Below are 21874 nucleotides of genomic sequence, written 5' to 3'. Positions count from 1 at the left end.
GTAAGGTCCAGGCACTACTTTAAGGAGTTTATTCAATTTTGAAACCACCTGAGGAGGTTGATACCATCACCCTTGCCTTACAGATGAGGTGACTGAGGCACAGAGAGGTTAAGCAATTAGTCCAAGGTCACACAGCTAGTAATAGTGGGCTGGGATTCCAATCCAGGGAGTGTGGCTCCAGAGTCCAGGCTCCCTGAGGTTCGAATGAGATGACGAGTCTTGAAGTGTTCTACAAACTGTTTAGCGGTCACATTTGACCTGCTGTTTTCTTGAAGACCTGCATACATCAAGGGTGAGAGTTCGAGACCAATTTTTCTACAGATCCAAATGTTTTAACAAGTTTACACGGTTTCCATTTTTTGTACCTGAAGACTTTATTGTGATTTTTAGGTCACACTATTTCAAATCCACAGGATTAAAATGCACCTTCCTCTTGAAACGTGGAGACTACTCCCTGACTCACTCTCTCAGTGGTTCCAAAGGGTTCCTGGCCAGAGAGGTCAGAAGTTTTCCTTCCTCAAAGGATTTTAGGAAGCTTTAGGGCCACTTCTGTATGTTTTAGTTTCTTGGTTTATAAAGTCGTCTTGTTCTCTCACCCTCACCATGATGTTGTTGCTGAATCTGGAACCACAAACCTCACAGAAATACCTGAGGACACTATTCCAGAGTGAAATATATGGTGAGACCTTGTGATGGCCTGGGAAGAGATTCTTTCATTCTGGCCCTGCCTTGGCCACTAATGAGATGGGAAATTAGTGCATATGTTGACAGTGCTTAGGGTTTCTCACCCTTAAAAGACTATGCTGGATTGGGCTCACCTAGGTGTGGCCCCTCTTGATATTAGTCTGAAGGGGGAGAGGAGAGCTTTAGAGCTCCCCTGGTTATACTAACGGGCAGAGTTGGGACAGGAGCTGGGACAATGCAGGTTCTGGCAGGAGAGGGAGAGTCGGTCACTTCATCTGCTCCTCTCCCGTTCGAATGTTTTGCTGCTTGTAAAAAATGAGCATTCCAGCTGGGCGCGGTGGCTCAGGCCTATAATCTCAGCACTTTGGGAGGCTGAGGTGGGCAGATGGTGAGGTTAGGAGTTCAAGACTAGCCTGGCCAACATGGTGAAACTCCATTTCTACTAAAAATGCAAAAATCAGCTCGGCATGGTGGTGCACATCTGTAGTCCCAGCTACTCAGGAGGCTGAGGCAGGAGAATTGCTTGAACCTGGGAGGCGGAGGTTGCAGTGAGCTGAGATTGTTCCACTGTACTCCAGCCTGGGTGACAGAACAAGACTCTGTCTCAAAAAAAAAAAGAAAAGAAAAGAAAAAGAAAAAAGAAAATGTGCGTTCCACAGCTCCCCTACCCTGCCTAAATGCAGAGGGATGTTTTCCTCTGAAGTGGTGGCTTCCAGGTGCAAGTGCCTGTGCTCTTCATCAGGGAGTAGCAGGTCTACCAGCTGGGGAGTTTGGTCTGCTCTGAGCACCTGAAGGGGACCCCAAAGGTCTAGAAGTCTCTGGGGGCAGTGAGCACAGGGGGCTGGAGAGGCTCAGGGCAGACAGGATGTGATGGGACTAGGGGTGCCAGCGGGGAGAATCTCTATACTAAGGGGTGAGCAGTAGGGAAGAGGCTCCAAGACCTCCTGGGACACTGCAAAGAGAGGACCTCTTCTTGGGAGCACAAAGTTGTCACCACGGAATGAAAAAACAGGGTTCAACTCATGCCCAGTCTATAATCTGAACTGACCTTAATAAAATTCAAGAGGATTTCTCTAAACTCCCTTCCTACATCTGCTAAAGGGCTGGTATAAAAAAAAAAAAAAACAATTACAAACCATCAATGCCAATTCCAAAGTCAATGATGTTTGATGACTAATGCCTCATCCCCTAGACATAACTTGGTAATGCCTATAAAGACATCCAGGCACTGCAGAACCTTAGAGACTGTCTGCACCATTCCCCGAAAGTGCCTGTGAGGAGGCTAATTTCGTACCCATCCCAAGAGCAGTATTAGGCAGGTAAGTGATCATCAATTTCATCAGCATGCACAGTGTCTATTGTGAACAACCTGGCCATTTAAAAGTTAGTCATATCATAATTTCTTTAGTACAGGTTAGCAGCACAGTGACGTAAAGCAGACTAACTCTGCAAAGCAACTGCAGGTGAGAGCCCAGCCACAACACCTCACTTTATGAGGAGGAGGGGATGTAGGTGGGACTATCTTCTGGCAACCGTGACAAAACCCCAATGTGCTCCATACATGCACCTCCCAAAGGCCCTGACCTCCTGACGCTGTGGGAATGCTTTCCAAAGTTTCCTCAGTGTGATCACCAGCAATTACAAATCAGGAGACCCAAACTGCACAAGTTGCTCTGGAATTCGTCCCCTAAGGGACACAGCCAGTCAAGGGCAGGCCACACCGGGCTTCAGAAAAGGATGGCTGTGTCAGCAGTTCCTGAGCAAGGACTCATGGATATGCCTCACTGAAGGCAGTGCTGCACTGACATTTGAAAACCTGAAGCCAAAAGAGCTATACTCTGAAGTGCTTCTGATCCACCTGCCCCAGGTGGATAAGCTTTTTCCCTGTGCCACAAACCTTTCTGTCCAAAATTTTATTTTCAAATTTTGAGACTTAGACAATCTGGCTGAAAAAGATAAAAATAACTTGCCCAAAACACACTAAGGCTGCAATACCGATAAATTTTAAGTGATCAGAACGAAAGGAAACTTAAGAGCCTTTCCCTCCTGCCTGGACATCCTGGCTACCACAGGTCGTGGCACAGCGAGAGGAGCTCAAGCAACGCAGCTGACTGCTCTCAGACCCTCACCAAGTTTGTCTGTGGATGAGATAATGTCAGCGGGCACGGAGGAGTCCAGATCAGCATCCAAAATCCCCAGGGGGTCCAGCTGTGCTACATGGTGCCCTCGTATCTATGAGTGGGCAACGATGAGAGGGAAGGACACACACAAAAGGACAGAAGAAAAAAAAGAGGGAAGGGGTAAAAAAAAAAAAAAAGTAAAATTACATTAAAATTAGCATTTACAGCTTAATTCTCACCCACGTTTGAAGAAACAGTTACTGGAGCATCATCAAAATTTACACAACTAATTCCGAGAGGATCAAGTTTTGCAATGTGGTGACCCCTGACCTGGAAGCAATAACACAAGTAAGTCATTAAGCAGATCCAGCAAGCTGTGGGGAGGGTTAAAAGAGTCATACGTTATGCAAACCTTTTCCAAAGAGGAACACAGCACCAATAAACCCATACGACAAAATTAGTTTTTAAAAGTCTTGGAATAACTTATTTTAAAAGCACTACTGTGCACAAATGTACTTTTATAAGAAAGAGATAAACTCAGGTTACGACAAACTTAGGAGTCTGAAACAATCCATTTCTTGGGATCATTATACAGTTTCCATGGATAAACAGAAATGAGATGTGCTGAGCAATTCTTACTCCAATGTGAAGCCTGCCTCAGCTCAGAATATAAACATTTCCCTAAGGTGCTGGGTACAGCGGCACATGCCTGTAGTTCCAGCTACTTGGGAGGCTGACGTAGGAGGATCTCTTGAGCCTAGGAGTTTGAGGCCAACCTGGGCAACGCAGTGAGACCCCATCTCAATTTAAAATAAATAAATCAAATTTAAAGAAAAATTTTCCTAAGGAGGAAAATGAAGGCTTAAGTGTTGGCCTTTATTGGGAAGGAGTGCAGTTAAGAGGTCATCTTACTAAGAGAAGGTTTGCCTTTACTATATATCCCCGTGAGGAGTGAGGGTTTCGGCCCTGCTGCTGCTGAGTAGGTCAGCACACCGTAGTCAGAACAAAAAAACCCTACTACACCACAGACTTAAAACATCTGATTTGAACTATTTAAAAACCAAAAGGAGAAAGAAAATCCCTTCCAATTTAAGATTCTTTCACTATTTCTTGCTAGCAATTTGAGAAGGGAACAGCTGCTGGTAAGTCACTGCAAGATTAGGCTGAAGTTGTTACTGAGGCCAACTGTGTGCAGGCAGTGATAAAGAAACAGCACTGGGCCTCCTCCTTATGCAAATATCCATGTGGATAGCACTTTAACGCATTATGGCATTTACAAAACTCCATGCATCTCCATTCTAAGGCAGAATACACTTGCCCCAGGGAAGACAGCCTTACTTGCCAGGCCATGGCATGAAGGGCCAGAGACCCAGGACCTCCCCCATGTTGCCCCATTACAACACCTGCACTGCTGCCCTGCTGGCACAGGAAATGGCCCATGCCACCAGAAACCAAAGCATGAGAGAGAAAAGACAGCCCAGGCACATGAGTCCCCTTGTTGCCACCAAAGCAGTTACATGAGAACAGGTGGCAGGGTCCTGGACGCCCATGGGAGCTTCCAGAAGGGAAGCACCAGGCTCACTTGTCTCCACCTGTCCTCCTTAGAACTATCACAGATGAAGTCTTCAGATCTGAACTCTGGGCTCTCCCCATGTATCAGGTGGACATCCTAGAAAAACTTTGGTTATTGTGCTCTGGGAAAAGATAGGGAGGAAAAGCCTTGTCCTGCTTAACACTTGCCTAATGAGATGGCCACTAACTGCAATGCTTTTGGAGAGTTCCCCTGCCCCTCATCACTCTCTGTAGGCTCAGCTGTACCCTCAACTGCCTCTCCCTGCCTCCATATCCCCAAACTCTATAGATTTTCTTCTCTTATAGTATTCAGTTGCTAGCAACCGAGAAGGGGGCATCAACCACCCAACAGCATCACCCCTCCCAGCCACTGCTCACTGGCGGATGGGCAGCACTTCTCCTTGATGCCAGGGTACTGACTTGGTTTCCCTGCCCACAAATATTTCTTGCCAAGTAAGGAAAAGAAATAAGAAGCCCTTTATGGGGCAGGCATTAGTGGTGCCAGAAGATTTGCTCAAATAGGGCTAGCCTGGTTCCTTTTCTCTGGTGTATTTGTTTTTTAGCCTCCCAAAGCAGGGAGAAAGCACCTAGTATTTGAGGAGGTAAAAGTAAAACGACAACATACACTCAGAAAGGTCAATAGGGCCCACGAGGCACGACCTAAGGAACACTGCACCCTTTCCCATGTAAGAGCGCCCACCTTACCTGATATGCCCTGATGAGCGACTGCACCGCCAGGTGGTCCTCCACGAGCTTGTCCACGTTGGGCTGTGCTTCCACCAGGGACTGTGCATGGGCCACAGCAGCCAGGGAACCTCGGCTCAGGGGAAGGGGACTCTGGTAGGCAGTGCCCGGTGGGGCTCCGGCATTCGTGTTGCGAAAAAAAATGTCCCATGACTAAAGACAAAGAAGGTACAGGGTTACCTCACTGCTCCCTTAAGTCCAGGATGCATCTGTGGCCACAGACAACTGCTCTCTGCAGGCAAGGCAAGTCTACTATAGGCTGGCTGAGCCCGCTTCCTCCTGTTCTGGACAGTGGGGTCTCTGTTTGTTCCCAAACGGTGGGTTTCTCTCAGCGTTCAGGCCCCCTGCTTTCCACTCCTTTGGTCTTCGGGATGCACTTCTGACCCCCACAGCTATAACACAGATGCCCTGTGGCCGCCTTCCATCAACACACATACCCCAAAGGCCCAATGCCAAACAGCTCTCCTCAGCTCCCATGCACTGGGCCTGGGGACAGACTCAGGAAGTAGGTCAACAGAGACACTCACTGTCTCAGCCTTCTCCCCAGGCCCCAGCCCTTGGGAGGTGATCTCTTGACCTTCTGTCTATAGGTTTGCAAACCCTACCGGTTCTTCTGTGGGGTGCCAGATGCTCACACCCCATCAAGTGCCTCCCTCAAGACCCTAGGGGCTCAGCACAGCCTGTGAAGAGCCCAGGGTCACCTTGCTCATGTCCTTTCACTTCCCTGGACACAAAGCACAACCTGATCCTTTGTAAGAGGCAGCATTAACCGCACAGAGAAATGATCTCATTACTACTTCAGGGGGCACTCAGGAGCTAAGAGCTTAAGGTGTGGGGTCAGAGATGGAAATTCAAATCTGATCTCTGTGTCGGCAATAAAAATTCAAATTCAAGAGGTAAGTTCTTAGTGAGTTACCTTTCTGTGTTGTTTTCTCATCTATGAGGAGAGAAAGATATACATTCTTCATAGGTATGCTGTAAAGACTACCCTAGTTAAAGGCATTAGCACACAGTCTAATGCTTCACAAGTACTTCACAAAAGTCAGGTGTTAGTATCAGTTCGAATTCCCTTAGAAAAACTGTAATTCACTTACATTCCTACTATTTTTGGCTAGTTCATGTCTGAATTATTTGATTTACAATCTGCAGAGATACTGTGAACTGTAACAGTTTATTCATCTCATACAAAGATGCAAGTTTTTAAAATATTTAAGAGATCAGACATACTAAGACTTCACAAAAGTTCATTGCAAAAAGAAAAGCAAAGCACAACTAAACACCAGCTTATTTATTTTATTTTATTTATTTATTTATTTATTTTGAGATGAAGTCTCGCTCTGTTGCCCAGGCTGGAGTGTGGTGGCATGATCTCAGCTCACTGCAACCTCCACCTCCCGGGTTCAAGTGAGTCTCCTGCCTCAGCCTCCTGAGTAGCTGGGATAACAGGTGCATGCCACCAGGCTTGGCTAATTTTTGTATTTTTAGTAGAGATGGGGTTTTGTTGACCAGGCTGGTCTCAAACTCTCGACCTCAAGCGATCCACTTGCCCTGGCCTCCCAAAGTGTTGGGATTACAGACGTGAGCCACCGCGCCTGGCAAAACACCAGTTACAAAAAAAATAAAAACATTGTTTTTCTTTTCTGCAATACATTTTCTAGCCTCTAAAATTCTTCCATCAATAAACTCTGATAAGACTGTCTTGAAAAACTTGCAGAGGCAAAGGCAAAACTTTATGAGATCTTTGCATTCTCCTTCTAACAAGATGCCACCCAGATGTGTTCCTTGTCTGGGATATGGGTGGCTATCAAATGGGTCTGTCTGGGTCTAGAGACGAGAAGGTAGAGATGGCTACAGAATCCAGTATGCTGGTCCTTAAGGTCTTCTGGCTTTTTCAGACAGGTTCTTTTACAATGCTTGCTAGGGCATAGATGTACATCACTCAGATGGTCCTACTACCAAGAGCACTGCTATATACTGCTACTAGACACAAACTAGAAAACACACAATGATAACGCACAGGCCTGGACCATCTGCCTCATGAAGGGGAGTCTGGTCTCTCAGTGAAATCTGTTTTTGAGGGGAGTTTTGTGAAATATTTTTTTTTCCTTTCCTTTTTCTTTCTTACAGAATCTTTAAAACATTCTATAAGCATGTATTTTTTTGGCATTCAGAAAAAATAATTTAAAGAAAACCACCACCACAGATGTAACTGCACAGTATTGTGAATATACTAAAAACCACTGTAGCTGGGTGCAGTGGCATGCGCCTGTAGTCCCAGGCACTTGGGAAGCAGAATCAGGAGGATCACTTAAGCCTAGGAATTCAAGGCTGGCCTGGGCAATACAGCAAGATCCCATCTGTTAAAAACAAAACAATACTCGGCCGGGCGCGGTGGCTCAAGCCTGTGATCCCAGCACTTTGGGAGGCTGAGACGGGTGGATCACAAAGTCCGGAGATCGAGACCATCCTGGATAACATGGTGAAAACCCGTCTCTACTAAAAAATACAAAAAACTAGCCGGGCGAGGTGGCGGACGCCTGTAGTCCCAGCTACTCGGGAGGCTGAGGCAGGAGAATGGCGTGAACCTGGGAGGCGGAGCTTGCAGTGAGCTGAGATCCGGCCACTGCACTCCAGCCTGGGCGACAGAGCGAGACTCCGTCTCAAAAAAAACAAAACAAAACAATACTCCACTGAATGGTACACGTAAAAATGACCTTTTTTTTTTTTTTTTTTTTTTTTTAAAAGAAACAGGTTCTTGCTCTGTTGCCCAGGCTGGTCTCAAACTCTCAGCCTCAAGTAATCCTCCTGACTCAGTCTCCCAAAGTGATGGGAATCCAGCTGTGAGTCACCAGGATCAGGCCAAATAATGACATTTATGTTACGTAAATTATATTTAATTTTTTTTTTTTTTTTTTGAGACAGAGTCTAGCTCTGTTGCCCAGGCTGGAGTGCAGTGGTGTAATCTCGGCTCACTGAAACCTCTGCCTCCCAGGTTCAAGCGATTCTTCTGCCTCAGCCTCCCGAGTAGTTGGGATTACAGGTGTCCGCCACTACGCCCAGCTAATTTTTGTATTTTAGTAGAGACGGGGTTTCACTGTGTTGGCCAGGCTGGTCTCGAGCTCCTGACCTCGTGATCCACCCGCCTTGGTCTCCCAAAGTGCTGGGATTACATGCGTGAGCCACTGCACCCAGCCTTTAAAATGTTTTTACAAATCAAACTATTTGAGGTTTTACTGTTTTTACCTTTCTGGTGAATTTCTGTTGTATTGGCTGATGTAGAAGAGAGATGTGGGGTTCTCTTCTGGCACCTCCCACAAAACCTACTATAGAAGCACCTTATACAAATGTAACCCAACAATCAGGAACATGAAAAAAGGCTGCAAACTTTCCTTTTCTTTCCTTCTTTTTTATTTTTTGAGACAGGGTCTGGCTCTGCTGCCCAGGCTGGAGTGGCATGATCTGGGCTCACTGTAACCCCCACCTCCAGGACTCAAGTGATTCTCCTGCTTTGCCTCCTGAGTAGCTGGGACAATGGGCATGCACCACCACGCATGGTTAATTTTTTTATTAAATATTTTTTTGTGAAGATGAGGTTTCACCATGTTGCCCAGGCTGTTCTTGAACTCCTGAGCTCAAGTGATCTGCCCGTCTCAGCCTCCCAAAGTGCTAGGTTTATAGGCATGAGCCACCACACTGGGCCTAAACTTTCTTTTTCAACAGATGCTATCAAAATGTTTGCTAAAGTAACCCAGAGTTTGGAATCTCCAGAGATTCTCTCAATCTTCCTCCATTAAATTGGTTCTCACAAAAACTTAGTGTTCTCCAACATAAGACAAGGCAGTATTTCCACCAGAGAAAAAAACTGACTCTTACAAAAGAAAACAGAGGATGTCTCAGCATCAACTCCCTAGGCAAAGTAAAGGCTGCCTCCCACTTAGTCCATGACTGGTTCTGTCAAGGACACAGGGATCTAAAAGATGGCTGTGCACAAACACACTGGACACCCTCAGGTACTTCTGACTTCATGGAGCTTTTCCAGCAGGGCAGAGAGCTCCCTACATTCTAGAAGCAGAGATGACTGGGGACCACACGCGTTGGACATCCATCCTCATTGTGAAAACAGGGATGACCAATGACTGCACTTCTTGGCCTCTACCCAGGCCTCCAATAACTGAGACTTGACCTAAAAGGAGAAGCCCCTCGAATACAGCAGGTAACTGGGCAGGAGTTCAGTCTGGCTGTATCCCACTCCTGCACAGCAAGAACCAACAGCAAGCTGCCACTGTCATGTAAAACCTAATCAGCCCGGGCGCAGGGTTATCCTGTAATTCCAGCACTTTGGGAGGCCAAGGTGGGCGGATCACGAGGTCAGGAGATCGAGACCATCCTGGCTAACACAGTGAAACCCCGTCTCTACTAAAAAATACAAAAAACTAGCCGGGCGAGGTGACGGGCGCCTGTAGTCCCAGCTACTCGGGAGGCTGAGGCAGGAGAATGGCATAAACCCAGGAGGCGGAGCTTGTAGTGAGCTGAGATCTGGCCACTGCACTCCAGCCTGGGCCACAGAGCGAGACTCCGTCTCAAAAAAAAAAAAAAAAAAAAAAAAAAAAAAAAAAAAAAAAAAAAAAATTAGCTGGGCGTGGTGGCGCAGGCCAGCAGTCCCAGCCACTTGGAAGGCTGGGGCATGAGAATCACTTGAACCCGGGAGGCAGAGGTTGCAGTGAGCTGAGATTGCACCATTGTATTCCAGCCTGGGCAACAGAGAGAGATCCTGTTTCCAAAAAAAGAAAAAAGAAAAAAAAAAGAAAAAGGCCGGGTGCGGTGGCTCACGCTTGTAATCCCAGCACTTTGGGAGGCCGAGGCGGATGGATCACGAGGTTAGGAGATCGAGACCATCCTGGCCAACATGATGAAACCCTGTCTATGCTAAAAATACAAAAATTAGCTGGGCATGGTGATGCGTGCCTGTAATCCCAGCTACTCGGGAGGCTGAGGCAGGACAACCACTTGAACCAGGGAGTCGGAGGTTGCAGTGAGCTGAGATCACACCACTGCACTCCAGCTTGGTGACAGAGTGAGACTCCATCCATCCAAAAAAAAACCTACAAAAAACATAATCCAAAGTTTTCTTTACCCCAAACTTGCTCCAGTGTTAGAATGTCTATCCTCACACCATGTGACCCGCACCCCAAGTCTAACTGTGGACACTTACTTAGTTCCCTGGGGCCACAACAAGGTTCACGGATAGGGCATGATCCTCAATCCCAGTAAGTATGAGAGAGCAGCACAACCCAAACTTTATTAAACCCTTAAAACATACTGTCTTTCTTCTACTTCGTAAAACCCATTAAGTGTCCAGAAACACAGGGCAAAGTCACCCAAGTCGCCCAAGAGCAAGACCTTGGATCAAGAGTCTCTCCAGCTGTACAAACAGCCTCCTTTATCCTAGGGGACAATATCCACTTTTGAATCCAGAGCCAAAAGTCATAGCAAAATCACAAGTTTACTTCTTTTCAATAAAATTAGCTTTGAATAACAATTAAAACAGTAAAAAAAAAAAAAAAAAACAATAGCAGCAACAGTGATAAGTATAGCTAACTTTTACTGAGGCTCTCTGTGGGCTTTTCTAACTTACTTGGAACAACTGGAATGTCAATCATATTCCCACTGGCAGAATTTATACACAGCAGTCACCACGCAGGGTATTAATAAGGTTAACTGAGCAATAGCAGAGCAACACTTATATAAAGAACTCTGGTCACTCTAGTAATAGTGCCTCTTATCCTAGCTTAACCTTGCCAAAGAGAGCTGGGAGCTTCTGGGCTCAACAATAAAAAATGAAAGGAATTTCCACAAGGTCAGCTCTCTGGTCCTGAGAGCACAAAGGCTGCAGGACTCGTTCCAGCCTAGGCCCTGGAAAGAGGGCGATCATGATCATCGGGCCTCCTCTCTCTGACCTTCTTTTGTGCTTGGAATAAAACTCCAGGTGATTTTCAATTGGCTGAGGACAACTGCACAGACGGAAATTCAGCGCATGCTGGAGGCGGTCAGAAAAAAACTGGTTCATACCGGTACTGCTGAGCTGCTGGGAATTCCCGGGAAGGAAAATGCTGGGGATGCAACTTCTGCAGCCTTTCCCTTATTCATCTTACACCATGTATCCCATTCACTCTCCAGTCGGCTCAGTTCCCACACCACTGGGGGAGCACCCTGCCCCACCTTCAGACAAAGAGCGCATTCTGTCTCCAGGACTGGGTGAGCCTGCACACCCAACAACAGCAAGCCCTCTTTGCACCAAGACCTAGAGGTATACTGAAAGGTTTTTGAATTTGAGTGATAGAATGTTTTGTATTGAGTGTAGTGACTGCATATATTTGGCAAAACCTACTGCACTAAACACTTAAAACAAGTGAATTTTAACGTATGTAAGTTAAACCTCAAAAAAGTTTATTTATTCAAAAAGGCTTTGAAAATGAAGGTCATTTTTTGGCCTACAGGCTTCACCTCCCAACAGATGTGGCAGCAGGAAGCCAGACCTGCCCAAGTACCAGAGCTCCCAGCCACCCAATGGCCCCACCCCTCCCTGTATGAGTCACCAGTGGGGCCACTTCCTTCCTGGCGGGGGGCCAGATGCCACAGTCCATCCTCCACTCTCTTTCCACTTCCCTGTTGTCCTGCAACCCTGCATCTCTCCAATATCTTCCACTCCCCAAGGAGATACCTCTTCTCCAGCTCCTTAAACTACCCACCTCTGCCTCATCCTCTGAACACCTGAATCTGGATCTGCCTTCCATGACCCCTGGCTTTAGGTTCCAGGGGACCTGCAGAGCCCTCCCTGTCCACCTGCTCCCATGCCCCGGCACCATGCTCCTTCCTTCCCCCAGGCCTGGCAGCTACCCTTCTTTCCATGGGATGTTTGTCCTCTCCCTTCACACAGTCGCTTAGCTTTGTCACTATCTAGGAGAGGGTTTCCCTTCTGATACTTCCAGCCCTTACTGTATACTCATCTCAACCTGAGATCTCTCCCCTGCTGTCTGTCCCATCCGGGGGGATAAATCGAGACTAGGCTGAGTCACTGACCAGCCAGCGCAAACGGAAGCCTCTTCGAAACGAAGAGAAAGCTTCTGGAAGTGAGAGCCAAAGCATGTCCCATCTAATTCCCATGGAGCATGAAGAGACACCTGGAAGGGATAGAAGCCGAGTCACTGGAAGGCGGCACCTTGTGGCTGATGGCTCACTGAGAACCTGAGCTGAGTCAGGCAACCTCAGCTCTCCTAACTGAGTGAGAAAAATAAGCCTGTTGGTTTAAGTTGCCTAAGCTGCATTTTCCCTTTCTTCCAGCCAAATTTATTCCTAATTATTCCTTGCTGTTGTCTGGATGTCCCGGAACTGCAGTCTGATGTGGGCAGGGGCAGCGACTTCTACTTCTAGAAACATTCCAAGAGACAAAGCAGAAGTAAAAAGGAGAAAGCACAGTAATGGGGAAAATCAGACTTAAGAATACACAATCTAATAGCCTGCTACCATCAAAAACACTGAAGACAAAAGTTTCCTATAACAGAAATAGTTTTTCACTCATGAGAAATGGAGGCAGTCAGACTTTGGCTTCTTTATGAAGTAAGTGTGGTATTTGGGTCTTACTTTAGTACTTGGCTCAGGGCAGTGACATGGACTTCTGAGTCACAGTGACGTACGTGGGTGTGCCCAGCTCCACACCCAAGTTGCAACCCATCACTAGTGTTATTCACCTCTCCAATCTCTTAATTGGCTTCTGTTGCACAACTAATAACGTAAGGAAAATATCTGTCCCCTTGCCTTGCCTCAAATATGCAGTCACAGACAGTTAATTCTCTGGCCATTCAATGACAATGTCACTGCTAAGGGAAAAAAGGTTAAAATGTTAAGGTAAGTGGGCAAGGCTGTAAATGACATTCAAGGGGCAGGAAGCTGCCAGAAAAGGTGAGCCAGAGGAGTGAGGGAGGGGTCCTGGGCCAGGGGAGCGGTGAAGGAAACTACTCATTTCCAGAAGGCCAACTTCTGAGCCCTACAAGGGACTATGGGATTCTGATGAAGTTCTTACCACACATAAACATTTTCCTAAGAGTGTCAGATGTGTGAAGGACGTACCATGTCAAAAAATGAATACTTTTTTTTTTGAGACAGAGTCTGGCTCTATCGCCCAGGCTGGAGTGCAGTGGTGTGATCTTGGCTCACTGCAACTACCCCCCAACCCCCATTCCAGTTTCAAGTGATTCTCCTGCCTCAGCCTCCCCAGTAGCTGGGATTACAGGCACTGCCATCATGTCTGGCTAATTTTTGTATTTTTAGTAGAGACGGGGATTCACCATGGTGGACAGGCTGGTCTCGAACTCCTGACCTCAGGTGATCCACCCGCCTCAGCCTCCCAAAAGGGCTGGGATTACAGGTGTGAGGCACCATGCTGGGCCAATGAATGCCATTATTTCTAAAAATCCAATAATTCTCATTCAATTCAACAAATATCTATTAACTATATGTGGCATACTATAAGATTTGTGAACAGGAAGATGACTAAAATGAGCTTCTTACTCTCAATAAGAATAAGAAAAACCAGTAAACGTGTAAATTCAAAGAATGGATCCAAGTGCTGAGAAACGAAGAGTAAGACAAGTGGGGTGGGAGAGGAAAGCAAGGCTGCTCTGAGGAGGGGTCCATGGTCTGAGCCCTAAAGGCAGGGTAGGCCGGGCGCGGTGGCTCAAGCCTGTAATCCCAGCACTTTGGGAGGCCGACACGGGCGGATCACGAGGTCAGGAGATCAAGACCATCCTGGCTAACACGGTGAAACCCCGTCTCTACTAAAAATACAAAAACTAGCCGGGCGAGGTGGCGGGCGCCTGTAGTCCCAGCTACTCCGGAGGCTGAGGCAGAAGAATGGCATAAACCCGGGAGGCAGAGCTTGCAGTGAGCTGAGATCCGGCCACTGCACTCCAGTCCGGGCGACAGAGCGAGACTCCGCCTCAAAAAAAAAAAAAAAAAAAAAAAAAAAAAAAGGCAGGGTAAGGCCTGAGGAGACTGAGGAGGAGAGAGAAGACATTTGGCCAAAGAGAACAGACAGCAGGAGCACCTGGCCAGCCAGTGCCCGTCCACCACGTGCTGACTCATGGTACTGCCACGTGCAGGGTGTACAGATGGTTAAGAAACCAGGCTGGGCAGGTAGGCTGGAACCAGGCTGCAGGTGAGTGAAAAAGAACACGGGAGATTAAGGAGAAAACCACTAACCACCCCTAAGAGGAGCAAACACCTGACCAGGGTAGTGGCTGACCTTTGCCACCAAATGGCATTGGAGGGAGGGGTGGTTCGCAGGCAGGGAGCTTGTGTACCCCCCACCCCACCCACCACCAACTTCCCATGAGTGGGTTTGATCATCAACTTGTTGCTGAGATGACTTAAACATGATAGATTTCAGCAGTAAATAATTTTTACATTCTGGATGAAATGAAACCAGACCTCCTATTTAATTTTGGGTAACTAAAGGCACTTAGCTGTAATAAATGAAGCTCTGCTTTCCAAGTCCAAAGACACTGCTACCCAAGCTCCCACAAACTCAGAATTCTATTCAACCACAATGCACTTTCCTCACAGTGGCCAGTGCTCTTTCTTCGAAGGAAGCTCTTGAAAGGCTGGAAACACCTCAATGCTCTCTGCATGTGGCAGCTGCTTACCCAACCTTTACCAAATTAAATTCCGATGGTATTCAGCCTCCTTTTTGGGGGAACAGCCTGACAAGTACAGGGTTCCACCCTGGGAGAGTCTGAGTCCAGGGGTGCCCCTCACTGCAGCAGAGGTGCTGATCTCAGCAGGTGCCACTCTGCTAACCAAGGAGCACTTGTCTGTTCCCACACATCAGCAGCTACACGCAGCAGACTCTGCATTCCTGAGTCAGCAGTTGGGAGTCTCGAGGGCCAAGCTCCCGGCAAATCCTTGGTTGTGAGGTTTCCAATAGGTAGGGCTTCCTATTTCTGAGGGTGGCTAAGATACCATCTGACATCCCTTCCCCCAGCAGTAGTCGACACCCATCGTCAAGCAGGATGGTGCTCTACAGCCCCCGGTGCCACTCATAGACCAGCAGGACTGACTGTGGCCACCTCCTGGATCCCCAGGCCCTAGGTCTGCCTCCTATGGGCTGCATGAGGATTCGGAAAGTTGCTTCAGTTCTCTGGCCTGTTTTCTTGTCCACAAGTCTCAAACACAGGCTATTTAAGATGATGGCCCTGCATTTGCACAGCTTTATACATTTTAAAATTTATAAAGTTCAGCCGGGTGTGGTGGCTCATGCCTGTAATCCCAGCACTCTGGGAGGCCGAGGCGGGAGGATCACAAAGTCAGGAGATTGAGATCATCCTGGCCAACATGATGAAACCCCGTCTCTACTAAAAATACAAAAATTAGCTGGACGTAGTGGCACGTGCGTGTAATCCCAGTTACTCGGGAGGCTAAGGCAGAAGAATAGCTTGAATCAGGGAGTCCAGGCTGGTGACAGTGAGACTCCGTCTCAAAAAAAAAAATTTTTATAGAGTCCTTGCACATATACTTGCATTTGTTCAAGAAGCTGATGGGGAACATGAGGAGAGTGTTACAACTTAGCCCAAGCTCTATGACTATGGGTGGCTCTGGACTGATGAGACCACTTCCTCTCATCTATCCATAGCCCCTACAGACGCCATTCCTACAGCTGCCCTCCCTACTCCACCTCAGCCACAGAACAAGTCCTGCCCAAACACACAGCTAACCTTGGTCACCACGTTACTGCCACCTCGTCTAAATAATGCAGGGCACGAGTGGGGCAGGCTCTGGTCTCCTTGCTGCATGGAGCCACACCCAGGCTCAAAGGCCATCACTTAGATGATAAGTTGATGAGGCCCAGCACTATCCACACAACCTCACTTATTAAGTTCTGACACTATGCTTTTTAATTGCTATAAATATGAACCACAGGGCACCACGTAACCAAGGAACACGGGCGTATGGCTCTCCTTTCAGCTCATTCTAATCTAGCCAAGCTGATAAAAAGTCAGCTGCTGGGCACCATGTGACCAGCCTGCCTGGAGTTCACCCAGTGCTGCTGTAAGGGGCAGGCCTCCCATCCCGGCCTCAGCGTATAAACCAACAACTCATTCCTTTCCTGCACACAAGACAGGGCAGGCCGGCATGACCTCTGCCACTCCTTCCAATGCTGCCCAGGAAATGGCCCTAAATCTGTGGGCCAGAGCCTTTCCTGAATAAGATTTAAAACCCATATGTGTCACCGCCCTGAACGTCCAAACAGGGTACTCCCTATTGGGGAGACCTGCGGATGGAATGCCCACCTCCGAGCCTTCAGCAAATGATTTCTGCTGTTGGGCTAAGCACAAGTCTCCAAAGACAATGTGCAGATGGTAGAGCTGGACTCTGCACCTTCCATCAATGCAGGCCTTGCTCAGACCTTGACTAGGCCAGAGTACCACCTACCACCATTCTGCCTATGAAGCAAAAACAAGGTAGGGCACTGCAATCCAGGCCTGCTGACCTGCCACTACAGACTGTTGATACTGAAGCCAGTTAAGAATGGGCTTCTATTTAGGTATTCTTCAATTAAGGAAACCACATGCTCCATTATAGCAATGCTTAGTCATTAAAGGTGACAGAGTATTTCTGAACAATCTCTCTTATCTTCTCTCTGTACAGGTGTAAATAAAACATCAATAAACTTCCAAGATTAACAAAGAACAGCTCCTTCAGCTCTGCCGTATGGAATCTACTGATATCAGAATATTTGCTGGGACTCTGCACTAGACTAAAGGTGGCTGCTCTATCAGGGTCATTATGAAAAGGGCTGTGGAGGGCTGTCCAGTGGCCATGCCTTCTCCTCTCCCCAGACGGATGTCCCTAAGGGCTGTCTGTGACTTGCTCTAACCTAGGTAATGGGGTAGGCAGTAGCAGTGTATGGTCTGGACCTAGGCCTCAAAGGCCCCACAGCCTTTCCTTTCCCTGTCTGGAGCTACTCTAGGACTTTTTGTGCAGGAATTGCTCTGGTCTACTGGAGGATGGCAGGGCCCAGTGAACAGCCAGCACAAACTGCCAGACACATCAGAGGCCTTCATAACTTCTAGCCTGGTAGGAACCTCAGCTCCAAGGGAGCTGGCAGTGGGAGGAGTGGGGAAACCTAGCCAACCCACAGAGTCATGAGACATGCTACACTGGTGCCAAGTTTTGGGGTGGTTTGTTATACAAACATTCATGGAAACCAGACTTTTCACTGCATGAAAAGATGACATCCAAGATACTGTGATCACTTTCTCACAGTCTTTCTGACATCCCTCAGGAAATGAGAACACTTAAAACTACCCAGATCTGCACACAATGGCACATGTTATCAGCTCTCACAATTGCAACTCTCAAGGGAGGTGGGGAAGACCCACAATCTGGGGTCACCTGTGGTCATCTGGTTGAGGCCTGCCTCATCTGTCCTCAATAATTATGCAACCCTATTTGGGGGAACCCCCGTTCAGCTATGCAAAGCACCTGCTACAGGGTTTCAGACCGAATACCACGTGACTGACCACTCAAAGAGAGGGTTCTAAAAGCTATCTCCTCACCTCACGATCCATTCATGGACGTGAAGAGATATGAGAATCTCAAAGCCCTCAAACCTCCCTCCAAGGGAGTCTTGGATGGGGAGGGGAGCCAGAGAACAGTAACCTAGAGACTAAACAGACTATTTTTTAATAACATGACTTCATCTGAAAAACTGGCACTAACCTTTTAGTAATTTCTCACTGCCACCCAGCTTCAGACTGTGCGGGGAAGCTGAGCTGCCTCTGACTTACAAAGTATGGCTCTTTCATTTCCTCAAAGGCAAGCACCTGTGGACACCCGTGCTACAGAATGGAACTCACTGGAACAATTTGCTCCTTTTTACTCTTGGAGTCTACTTTCCCATTAAGGTTTTCTTTTGTTTTTTGTTTTTTTTTTTGACATGGAGTCTCGCTCTGTCACCCACGCTGGAGTGCTCAATCTTCGCTCACTACAAGCTATGCCTCCCGGGTTCACGCCATTCTCCTGCCTCAGCCTCCCAAGTAGCTGGGACTACAGGCGTGTGTTACCACACCCAGCTTATTTTTTGTATTTTTAGTAGAGACGGAGTTTCACCGTCTTAGCCAGGATGGTCTCGATCTCCTGACCTCGTGATCTGCCTGCCTTGGCCTCCCAAAGTGCTGGGATTACAGGCGTGAGTCACTGTGCTTGGCCCCATTAAGGTATTTTTGATCTCTCTCCCCTTTCCTTTAATTTCTGACATTAAACAAAAAAAATTTTTTTTTTTTTTTTGCTTTAAGTACAGTACAAAAGGATAATCATTAAAAACATCCACCAGGCAGATCATGAGGTCAGGAGATTGAGACCATCCTGGCTAACATGGCAAAATCCCATCTCTATTAAAAATACAAAAAATTAGCCGGGTGCGGTGGCACACTCCTGTGGTCCCAGCTACTCGGGAGGCTGAGGCAGGATAATCACTTGAACCTGGGAGGCGGAGGTTGCAGTGAGCCAAGATTGTGCCATTGTACTCTAGCCTGGGCAACAGAGTGAGAATCTGTCTCAAAGAAACAAAAAAACATCCACCAGGCACAGTGGTTCACGCTTTTAATCCTGGCACTTTGGGAGGCCAAGGCAGGAGGACAGCTTGAAGCCAGGAGTTTGAGATCAGCCTGGACAAAAAAACAAGACCCTGTCTCTACAAAAAAGTTAAAATATTAGTCAGGCATGGTGGTGTGCACCTGTAGTCCCAGCTATTCAGGAAGCTGAGGCATGGAGGAGTGGTGGGGGAGTGGATCACTTGAGCCCAGAAGTTTGAGGCTGCTATCATGGTGCCACTGCACTCCAGCATGGGTAATGGAGACCCTATCTCAAAAAGAAAAGCTCCAAAAGATGCAGTGATCCTCATTTGGAGTAGCCTCTCTCCTCCCACCAGCCTCAGTGACCTCGTATGCCTGCTGTCCTGGCCTCAGTCCCTCCTGCTCTTGGGGATCCCAACTCCTCCTGTACCACATCCTCAAACTTGCTCTCCTTCTACCTGCTGAAGGGTCCACGCTCCCACAGCACATAACAAACACCTCTTGGTTTGATCTTGGAACCTCTCCATTTACTTCACAACCCAAACTTTTGCTCTTTTCTTGCTGCATCTGGCTCCTGGCCCTGAAGTCTGCATCCATGCCCCTGCTGAGTGACTGTGAGCCCCTGTTGGGCTCCTTCACAGCACAGCATAATGTACTTCCCTTCAGAAGCTCAGTAGGTTCTATTAGAATTTTAACTGTTTTTAGGCCGGGCGTGGTAGCTCAAGCCTGTAATCCCAGCACTTTGGGAGGCCAAGACGGGCAGATCATGAGGTCAGGAGATCGAGCATCCTGGCTAACATGGTGAAACCCCGTCTCTACTAAAAACTACAAAAAAAACTAGCCGGGCGACGTGGCGGTGCCTGTAGTCCCAGCTACCCGGGAGGCTGAGGCAGGAGAATGGCGTGAACCCGGGAGGTGGAGCTTGCAGTGAGCTGAGATCCGGCCCACAGCACTCCAGCCTAGGTGACAGAGCGAGACTCCGTCTCAAAAAAAAAAAAAAAAAAAAAATTTTAACTGTTTTTAATTTTTTAAATTTTTTTCATTTTTAAGGGCCGCTGGGGAGAGAGAGAAAGGAGACAAAGGAAAGAGAGAAGGGGGTGGCGGCGGGGGGACAGAGAGAGAAGAGAGAGGTAGAATTTTAACCGTTGTTCAAACTTATTTAATCATCCTGCTAGGATGACAGGGCAAGACTGCTTTTCCTCTTGCAGCCGCCACTCAGCACAGTCTTCGAACACAGCTGTCATGAGCTGCAAACTACCACACAAGAGAGGGTGCTGCTTCATGCTTCCTGTTGTTTCAAAGAGGTTATAATTTTATCACCCTAAATAAACCATAAATGCAAACTGCTTAAGAGTGAAATACTGTGCTAAAGTTGGAGAAGGCGCACTCAGTCAGTTTAGCTGATTTAACATAAAAAGCCACAAGTGCTGAGATTGCTCTTAACACGTGAAGTTAAAGATTAGCAAGTGGCGGGGGGAGGGTGGGAGAAGAATGAGGGTTGAAAAATTACCTATTGGGTACAATGTTCATCATCTGGGTGATGGGTATACTAGAAGCCCATTCCCACCATTACTTAACCTACCCATGTTACAAACCCACACATGTACCTCCTGAATCTTCAAAAACAAAAAATCATCAAGGGACAACTTCAAAGCTCGTCGCTGAAACCCCATTTACGTAGACCATGCAGTTTATGTATACAGTCAGCCCTCCATATCTGTGGGTTCTGCATCCATGGATTCAACCAAACGTGGATTGAAAACAGTTGGAAAAAAACCGTCTGTACTGAACATGTACACTTTTTTTTTCCTGTTATTATTCTCTAAACCAGGGATCCCCAACCCCTGGGCCATGGACCAGTACTAGTCATTGGCCTGTTTGGAACCGGGTTGCACAGCAGGAAGTGAGCAGCAAGGGAGCATTACCACCTGACCTCCGCCTCCTGTCACATCAGCGGGGGTATTAGATTCTCACAGGACAGCCAACAGGATTGTGAGCTGCGCATGCAAGGGATCTAGGTTCACTCCTTATGAGAATCTAACTAATGCCTGATGATGTGAGGTGGAACAGTTTCACTGCGAAACCATCCTCCCCGATCCCTCAGCCCATGGAAAAACCGTCTTCCATGAAACTGGTCCCTAGTGCCAAGAGTTGGGGACTGCTGCCACAACAATGAAGTATAACAACTATTTGCATAGCATTTACCTTGTATTAGGTATTACAAGTAATCTAGAGATGATTTAAAGTACACAGGAGAACGTGCATAGTTTATATTTCATTTTACAGAAGGGACATGAGCATCCTTGGATTTTAGAATCCTCAGTGTGCCCTGGAACCAATCCCCTACAGACACCGAAGAATGACTACATGTATTTCTGATAAGTCATTCATAAATCAATTACATAAAACATTAAAATACTCAAAATGTATTCCAACCACCCAACTGGCATTGCCTAAAATGCCTTGTGAATTACTCCCAGAAATAAACAACTTGAGTGGCACCAAAGTGTTCTGCAGATTTTTCAACACAGCTGTTCCTTGTCACATGAACACATCAGATCTCCTTATGAGCACGTCATACTTCCACATACCCACTGTGGGAAGCCCCTTCACCGCACATGCAGCAGCTAGGAGGGTAACTTGGAGCAGGGCTCCAGCCAAGGGAGGAGCCCCAAGCCAGGACAGAACCGTGGGTACCACAGTCCTATTTGTCAAAGTGAGGCCAAGGCAGTTTCAACACTGCAGAGTTGAAAAGGCCGATATCACCCCATAATGGGACAGTGTGTGTATCTGTGCTTTTCCTCCACTTAGTTTCACTCATAGAAAATACCAGTACTAGCCGGGTGCGGTGGCTCAGGCCTGTAATCCCAGCACTTTGGGAGGCTGAGGCGGGCGGATCACAAAGTCAGGAGATCGAGACCATCCTGGCTAACACGGTGAAACCCCGTCTCTACTAAAAATACAAAAAAATTAGCCGGGCGCGGTGGCGGGTGCCTGTGGTCCCAGCTACTCCGGAGGCTGAGGCAGGAGAATGGCGTGGGCCCGGGAGGCGGAGCTTGCAGTGAGCTGAGATCCGGCCACTGCACTCCAGCCTGGGTGACAGAGCAAGACTCCGCCTCCAAA

General features: G+C 47.5%; 1 protein-coding gene across 5 annotated transcripts in view; it reads right to left on the bottom strand.

Annotated features, from left to right (window-relative positions):
- The window catches only part of OGDH (oxoglutarate dehydrogenase), a 95254-nt gene that overhangs the window by 51909 nt on the left and 21471 nt on the right, over nucleotides 1-21874 (bottom strand). For 2 of the 5 annotated variants that reach the window (XM_023226485.2, XM_023226486.1), the window contains 2 exons: nucleotides 5082-5273; nucleotides 2814-2916 (listed from right to left, as the gene is read on the bottom strand). In XM_023226485.2, the coding sequence (XP_023082253.1) occupies nucleotides 2814-2916; nucleotides 5082-5273 (295 nt within the window). Of the gene's footprint in view, nucleotides 1-2813; nucleotides 2917-3043; nucleotides 3135-5081; nucleotides 5274-11077; nucleotides 11081-20542; nucleotides 20550-21874 lie in introns of those variants that run through there. The other 3 variants (XM_023226488.1, XM_023226487.2, XM_023226489.1) reach the window with 3 other exon arrangements.

This window comes from Piliocolobus tephrosceles, chromosome 8, assembly GCF_002776525.5.
Source record: "Piliocolobus tephrosceles isolate RC106 chromosome 8, ASM277652v3, whole genome shotgun sequence".
Lineage (NCBI taxonomy): Eukaryota > Metazoa > Chordata > Mammalia > Primates > Cercopithecidae > Piliocolobus > Piliocolobus tephrosceles.
The sequence above is the reverse complement of the archived record's forward strand: the minus strand, read 5'-3'. Positions and strand labels throughout refer to the sequence as shown.